The sequence below is a fragment of the Halyomorpha halys genome, unplaced genomic scaffold (assembly GCF_000696795.3).
Source record: "Halyomorpha halys isolate HHAL.00 unplaced genomic scaffold, Hhal_1.1 Scaffold261.1, whole genome shotgun sequence".
NCBI classification, from domain to species: domain Eukaryota; kingdom Metazoa; phylum Arthropoda; class Insecta; order Hemiptera; family Pentatomidae; genus Halyomorpha; species Halyomorpha halys.
Window position 1 is genome coordinate 945,002 of NW_027116513.1, and position 8,904 is coordinate 953,905.

General features: G+C 28.7%; 1 protein-coding gene across 1 annotated transcript in view; it reads right to left on the bottom strand.

The window, feature by feature from the left end:
• LOC106680412 (juvenile hormone esterase) overlaps positions 1-8,639 on the bottom strand; it is a 10,429-nt gene extending 1,790 nt beyond the window's left edge. The window contains exons 1-8 of the mRNA XM_067053281.1: positions 8,436-8,639; positions 3,479-3,622; positions 2,107-2,248; positions 1,848-2,033; positions 1,542-1,732; positions 1,297-1,444; positions 489-655; positions 275-404 (exon numbers count right to left, since the gene is read on the bottom strand). Coding sequence (XP_066909382.1) covers positions 275-404; positions 489-655; positions 1,297-1,444; positions 1,542-1,732; positions 1,848-2,033; positions 2,107-2,248; positions 3,479-3,622; positions 8,436-8,618 — 1,291 coding nt within the window. The 5' untranslated portion in view covers positions 8,619-8,639. The remainder of the gene's footprint in view (positions 1-274; positions 405-488; positions 656-1,296; positions 1,445-1,541; positions 1,733-1,847; positions 2,034-2,106; positions 2,249-3,478; positions 3,623-8,435) is intronic.
• Between the last annotated feature and the right edge of the window lie 265 nt (positions 8,640-8,904).

The window sequence follows — 8,904 nt, forward strand, 5'->3', positions numbered from 1 at the left end:
TCACAATACAGTGCACTTTACTTCTTTTATATCTTTTTTTCATGTATTTTTAATTATTTTATTTTTAAATTATTATTTTATTTTCCTAATTGTGTAAGTACTATTTTTATCATTTGTATTTTTTCCCTATTTATACTACGAATGAATTCTCTAAATGATATTATATTTGCTCTGAGTTAAGGCAAATTGCATGATTTTTATTTAATAAAATAGCATTAATTTCCAAATTTCTTAATAAATTTTTGCAATATTAACAAAATATTGCAATATATACCTATAGCTTCGTTATCACCAACGAACATCTGAGGTCCTCCGGTGTAATTGAAAACGTAGAAATAAGTCGGTCCAGGATGTTTATTTAAAGCCACCAAGCTCGGGTAAAGAAATAAGAATTCAGTAAAGAACTGCAATAAATTATAGATCCAATATATAAATAATTAAATGTGAATATAATAATTAATAATTAGTAAAATATAAATAATATTTACGTTTCGGATAGCTCTCAAAGGTTCAAGTCCTTTACTGAAAAACCTCTCCCATACTCTGAGGAATTCGTTAGGTTTGTTCTGCAGTTCGAGTTGTGCGATGATAGTGTTGTTGAAGGTATTAATAAAAATGTCTGTCTCTTGTTCGCTAGTCAAGTTGTATTCGTAGGCTGGAATAAAAACAGTTATAATAAATTTTATTCATCTTCCTAGTACCAAATCATCATTTGATTATTTACATGAATATTTTTATTTTTAAAAAATATACAATTTTTCATTATTAGCAATAAAAAATAATAGGTAAATACAAAGTATCAAATAATTTTATGAATAAAAGGAAAAACAGAAATATACGACTCTATGAGCGTTTGGATCTTGAATAAGTTCCCCAAATAGGAATAATTCAGCCTATGATATTGAAATAATGGACAACAAGAGCTAATTTTGTTCAGAACAAAATGAGTCATATCTGATTGTAATAAAGCTTATCAAAAACAAAGAAGAAAACGATCCCTCGGGATTGCTAAGGAATAAATATACCTGAAGGAACTTAATAGCAAAGCCCTTGATAGTCAAAAAGCAATAAAAGGGTGGCTGGACACTCTGGGACGTAGGTCCCAGAGTACTTACTGTAGAAGATTGAGAGTTCGATTCCCACCTAGATCAGTCAATATTTATTTCCTGATGGCTCTAAGAAATGAATATTGACACACTCTTATGGTTGGATAGGCGTTCAATGGATAACATAAGCCGATTACTACGCTAATATTGATCACTAGAATGATCATTAATGTTTAAATCGTTAACCTACTTCCAGTAAACAACATTCCGTCATCCTGGCACACTCCCACGATCCAGGGGAAATTATGGTTTGCCGACGTTGGCCAGCTCGTCAGAATAGCTCCGGGGGCATTCACAGGTTCCAAAACTGGAGATGGACTAGGTATTCTCGTAGTGTTCTAGAATATAAAAACCTTCTGTAAAGCGTGAATCTAGCCAATAGTGTAATTTGATTAAATTAAGCCGGGTCTAATATTAGTCTTCGTGCGTACTTACATCTACCACTAAAGACCTGTTACCAGCGAGTTCTATAGGTTTTTCCTGGAGACATTTGAGTAGATCTCCTGTTTCGTTACAACCGATTGCTTTTGCCAGGTTCAAGGCCATTCTTCTTGACTCTCCAGGTCTCAAGATTCCCCAAGCTGCCCACCCGTTTCCGCTCTGAGACACACAGCCTTTGATGAGACCTGAAAACAATGATATTATACAGTTTAATGTTTAACCATATATTTTATATTTAATGTACATTATTCTAATTGATAAAAAAGAAATAATTAATAATATTTGTGAACGATAGCTCACCATTGGTTCTTGGAGCTTCACATATAAGGTTTGATGAGGCCCCACCAGCACTCTCACCTATGACGGTTATCATATTTGGGTCCCCTCCAAATGCACTAATTTCATTATGGACCCATTCCAATGCTAGTGCTTGGTCCTTAAGACCCATATTTCCAGGCATTACATTGTCTTCCAAACTGAGAAAGCCTTAAAAAAGAAAAAATGTATATATTACCTTTGTAACTATGGAATATGACAAGATAATTTGATAATATTGTACCAAAAGTTCCTAGTCGATAGTTTGGAGCGACAAATACAACATCTTCGTCCATAAAATACTTTGCCGTGCCGAAATAGCCAACAGAACCGGAATTGAAGCCACCTCCGTGGATACTGAAGATAACAGGATATTTTCCAGTAGTCTGAAAGTATTTTAGAGTTTTTTTATTATATCTTCATGAGCCAAGAATTGGATAAATGTTAAAATTAAAATTATATCACATGCATACTTCATTATTAAAACTCCTAAATTACATAATAAGTGGTAGTTTGTTGATTTTAAATAACCAATGGAACTATAATAGATAAAATATGACTTTATTTCATCTCGTATATTTATTTTATTAGTATAATTATTATAATTAAATGAAATGTACTTATATTTATTTTGTCTTTCTTCTTTATCTATTATATTTATTGTGTCCATTTTTTTTACTTTCTTTTATTTCTTTTGTATTTTATTTTAAATAATTCCTTCTCCCCTATCATTCATACCAAAAATAAAAAAGGAAAAAAATAAAAAAGATCTCTATATAAATAGAAGAATAAATAAATAAAATTAAAATAATCAAACAATGTAAAATAAATTATTTACAATCTCGAACTCAGGATCTCCGGGCCCACTATTAGTGACAATTTCGGAAAATCCAAAAAAACGTGTTTTAGAAGTCATGAAACTGCCACCGAATAATTCGATTCATTGCAGAAGTTGTTTTTTTTAATATTTCTTATTTATAATTGTTACTTAAGTATCTTTCATATACCATCTCATATCTGTATCACTATTTTATCCATTATTCTGTTAAAGGCACATTGGGTTGAAATCAAAATATGAAAGGGAGAGAAAAAAAATTATGAAAAAGAGAAAACGAAAAAGAAGGAGAAAAAGGAAAAAAAAGAGGATAAAACAACCAAAGAGATGAAACAAAAAAAAAAAAAAAAGAAGAAGAAAGACAAAAAAGGTCATGTTTTTATAATATATATTACTGAAGTTTATAATTATTATTGTATACCTGGTTAGGCCCTCTTATTGTAAGCTTAAAAATATTAGACTAAAATAAGTATGCTGTGTGACTAGCAGCCCAATGAAGTTGGGCCGTACAACTTAGTATTTTAATAAAGGTTTTCCTCCTCGGGGAAGATTACGACAAAATGTTTACGTAATTTCTAAAATATATTGAAAGCATTAAGAATTCCTTAAAAGACATAGTGCGTTATGATTATTTAATTAACTAACCTCCAGGAAGATCCAAGAGATCTTTGTGACGTGGTAGGGGTTTTATTTAATGAAGTTTGGAAATTTTTTTGTTGATAAATTTCATCATATAAATAAACTTTTAAAACATAGTGTAAATATATAAATCTGAGCTTACATTGGGCGTGAAAATGTTGAGATAGAGACAATCTTCTTCACCTAAAGTTGGTGTGCCTGCTGCATATATGTTCATCTGGTAACAAGACGGGGTTGATTTTGTTGCGTCCAATACACCAGTCCATTTGTCTGCTTTCTCCGAAATCTGTGAAGAAAATAATGCAATTTATTATCACTTACACAAAGCTCCCCCTCCTTCCCACAAAAAATTGAGAGAAACAATAGATCATCAGAAGGCACTCCAACACAAACAAATTTTATATCGAGTTACAAAGTTTCAACACTGTTCGGAGAGGATGGAGAGGTGTGAAAACCTTATAAGCTGCGAAAAAGAAACCGTAAAAAAGACTTAAATGTCGTCTGAAATTTTTGTTGTTCCACTTAACCATACTTCATTATGTTTATGTTATTATTTTTTTGAGAATAATATTTCGAGAAGTGTGATTGGAATTATTCAAAGTGTTGCAATGTTGGTTAGTAAAGAAAATGATTTGTCAGCAGGTTTCGTAACTACGGTTCCTCAACAGCCTGATGTTCCAAGGTTAGCTACTAAACACTACAGATAAGGCTAATGATTAATTTTTTTGAGTACTAATCATTGAATTTTACGTTATGATTAAAATATATTAAACAAAAAAATTAAATATTTATGATAGAAGAGATTGGATTGATTTTTTTTTAAATGTATAAACCTAAAACATATAGTACAAGAGTTTAGTACAAGAGCCTGGGAGAAAAAAAATCAGTTATTTCAACCAATTTTTGATAACCTAAATGAAAACTAGGTATAACTACTAGTCTAAATTGATGAGTCTGCAGAGTATAGGTAGGGAGAATAAAAAATGCCGGCTGTTTCAGAACGTAAAAAAAAAAATTAATTTTTCATTCAGAGCTCAATATCTTTAAAACTACCAACAACAATTGAAAATCAAAGAAAACATCATTTAAAATAGAGTAAATTTGCTAAAATAAGAGCTCTATTAGAGCTATTAACGTCCAATAGTTCCCGAGATATAGCTTTTTCAAAATAAACATTTCATAAAAAATGTACTAAAAATCAGTAGTTAGTGAATTTAAATTGAATTAATAATTTAAATATCTCAAAAAACATTTCACGAACTGATATCAATTAGCACTCGAATTAAAGCTAATTTAATGTACTATAAAATAGTTTATGAAATTAATCTTCCAAGGAGTTTTCATGATATTTAACAAAATAAATTTACAAATGTTTATTTCTAATTGTTCGGATAAAAAGTTTGATTTATGAATAAATATATCTCAGAAAACATAAGACGTACAGATGTCTGCCAGAACTCAAATTAAAGCTAGTTAAATGTACTATAAAGTAATTTATAACGTTTATCTTTGTAGGAGTAGTAGTGTCTATGATATTCGCATATGAATATAAATTTTGCTCATGAAATTTTGTCCGAACAACTATAAATCAATTTATTTTAGCAAATATAACCAAAACTATTATTACTTATATACGTACATTAATCTAGTTTTAATTTGAGTGCTAATAGAAATCTGTACATCGAATGGTTTTTGAGATATAAATTTCTCAAAATAAATTTACTAACTTCTGATATTTCTATTATACATTTTTATGAAATGTTGCTTTTTAAAAGGGTATATATCGAGAACTATTGGACGTAAATAACTCTATTAGGGCTAATATTTTAGAAAATTTACTCTACTTTAAATTTTGTTCTATTAGTTTTTCAAATATTGTAAATATTTTTAAATATATAGAGCTCCGAATGAAAAAAAGTAGGTTTTTTTTAATGTTTGGAAACAGCCGCCATTTTTTATTCCCCCTACGTGTACTTGGCAGGCTCATCAATTTTGACTAGTAATTATACATATTTACTTTTATAAAGTGATCAAAAATTGGGGTGAATGACTGCTTTTCTTCTTCTATTGGGCTCTTGTACTATGGGATTAGTATGTTGACCTGAATTTGTGGTCGACCTGTGGAGTGTTGGTTTTTAGGCACAAATCAAAGGTCACTTGTGATGCATTCACATGTTTGTGCTCAGTTAGCCTTGTTTTAGAACTGCTAGTAGATAAATATTTGTACTTTTTATGTTTTATTTAAAGGACTTCCCCAACTATCGTATCAAATAATCAACTCGAATTTAATATTAAATATTCTGAAATTATTTCGATTCGGTGGAAATAATTTGATTCAAATCTAGTCAGTTAACTTTAGTGGTTTATTATTTTTATTTAACAAAGCACAAATATAACTTTATAAAAACATTATATGTTTGTTTACTTAAAATTTTTTGTTAATTTAAAAAACTTTATTTATTGATAGATATTACAATCTGCCACACTATTGTAGGCACTTGGTAATAGTGATGAATGATCACATCCATACTAAAATAAAATAAAATAAGAATGAAAAATAAATAAATAAATGAAAGAAAAAAAAGTACATAAAAATAAATAAAATATCTCTTAAAATATATTCAAACATAAGGATAAAGAAAATGAACATAATCAAACTATGTGCATATAAAAATAAATAAATAATTATAAAAATAAAATAATCTCTAGTCGCATTTAAACTCTTATTTACAATATTTACTCAATCGACTGAATCGATCCATGAGCCCATTCTATTCCCCACGTGTGAGGGGTAGAGCAGAGCTCAAAAGATCCCAGCGTATCTCTCTCGCCGCATCACTAGCAATGAGCCAGTGGAGGCTGAGCAAGTGCGTGATATAAATTCTAGAACAAAAATTGAATTTATAGGTTATGTAGTGCTATTTTTATGAAGTTTTATCTTGTACTATCTACTTTGTTGATATTTACGTTTCCTTTAATCTCGCCTATCTTTGTTTTCTTCCTTTTTATAATGAAAATATTGTAAATGGACTGTAATAGCCGATAAAAGTCACAAGAACGTACAAGCATATTGATACGCTTGTCACATCTATAGTTTACCAAACATTTCTACAAGTCTTGAGTAACCGGCAAGTTGAAAAGTCTATCAATTAGGCGTGAATAAATTAATTATTATTTATAGCGCCAAAATACATTTCATTAGCTTAATTTTCAATAAACAATTAATAAACGTTTGGATAGTTATTATTTAAAAATTATTATAGTAGCATCTTAAGATGATAAATAACATTTTTGTTCGAAATTTTTATTTTTAGCACCTTTCGAGAGGAAACATTTTATTTTTGAAATAGTCTGTATAATTTCCTTTCGTTTTTACTCGTTTCATTCCGTTCCTTTTGACTATATAGAAATAGTTTAATGGTGAGAAGATAGTTTACCATGGATAATACATATTATACGATGGTTGGGGAAGAATAACACAAATAAGATAAAAACACTTATTTACAGGTGCCAACATTTCGGCCAGAATCTCTATACTTCATCAGGAACAAAAACAGTATAACAATCAATGAATATAATATTATATAGAATGAATAAATTAATAATTGAACAGAATTAAAATAGATAAAAATTATGTAATGAAAGAAGTCGGAAATCAATTATGTAAGTAAAAGAACATGATTAATGAAATAAAAATATAAAGTTATATAATTCAAAGAAACCACAAAATATGAATATTTTAATTCAATAATAATAATTTAAAAGAAAATATATGTAACTAAGGAAATATGTAAGTAAAACTACACAATTAATGAAATAAAAATATATAGTTAAGTAAGACAAGGGAGTGAATAGAAGATATGACAATTTCTTGACAAAAAGAAATATAAGAAAAATATAATAAAATGTATAATATATATATTTTTCTTTATTCTAATATTTTACTTACATGTTTCATTAGTTACATAAATTTCCTTTCTATCTGTGTTTTTCCATAACTCCATAAATTTTTAAATTAATATTATTAAATAAAAATATTAATATTTCGTTGTTTCTTTGCATTATATAACTTTATATTTTTATTTCATTAATTATGATTTTTTACTTACACATGTAATTAACTAAAAATATGTTTTATAAAAATATGTTTACTTTAATCATTCTATATATCCTTTTATTCATTCGTTATTACCTTGTTTTTTGTTCTTAGCCCTTACAAAGGCTAGATATACTAGTAAACAAGTTTTTAACCTTATTTGTGTGATTCTCCGACCGCACCCCCAAACATTTTCTCATATATTATCCTCGGTCACCAATCTTCTCATTATTAAACTATTTCAATATAATAAAAAGGTATGAAATGAAAAGAGGAAAAACGAAGGGAAAGTCATAAAAATAGTACCAAATAAATATTAAATACAAATTTAGTTTAAGTATTTTTAACTGAATTTTTCAATTTTATTACTGAGATATATAATTTTTTTTTATAAATAAGACATTTATGTAATAAATATAATTTTTTATAAATGAAAAGTTGTCTATCAAAAGTTATTATATCCACTCCTGAAAATTATTGGTTTTTTTTGAAAAATTGAAAAAACCTATTTAGTTTATTTTAAAATTACAATTTTTTCTCTTGATTAGGTGCTAAAAATAATATTATGACTTATCTTCTTAATATGCTGTTATAATATTTTTTAAATAATAACTTTCCAAAATTTGATGAATTGACTTTTAAAAGGAAGCTATTTTCATGGTATATAAAATAAAAAATATATACCGATAAAGTTAAGTGACTAGATTTTAATTGATTTATTCACGCCTAATGTGTTTTTTATTTGTGTTATTCTCTCACTGTACCTCCCACCATCACCTCAGAAATAATTTTAATTGGCGGTAATAGCTGATAAAATTCGACGAGTTTTAAGCTTGGTTTTTTTGAACATACAACTATGAAGATGAAACAAACTTTGTTACCTTGTTTGTTTACCTAGTTTAAAGAAGTTTTTTTGATTTACGGCGTGGATAACCTAGAAATAGTAGTTAACATATTTTTAAGCAAATATATGAAATTGTAGCAAATACTAGAGAGAACTTACCATGAACCTCAGCTTTCCAACAGGTGGTTTGGCGTAAGGGATCCGGGTGAAGCCGTAGTAATCCTTTCCTTCCCTAGACTTGAAGATCTGGCCCTTCATCGTGCCCTGGGACACTGTGACCTGAGGGCTCTGCCCCAGGACGAGGTTCCCCACGGCCACAGTACACAGGAGGACCGTAATCATTGCTACTGAATTATCAGATTTCTGTAACTATCTCACATATATAGCACCACTTAACTTTTTATCTTTTATCGATTATTTAATCCTGACAAGAGAATTTCAAACACTGAAGCGTTCAGAAACCAAATAAGGCGCTACTGTATACAATACCTCATAACTGGATATCGCATTTTGGGAAATTAAGTTGAATAGTTCCGAATTCCACCAAACTTCAACAGATATTCGAATCATGAAAAAAAAAATATTAAAAACACTAATTTTGTCGTATGCTTTTTATGTTCGTTTTGAA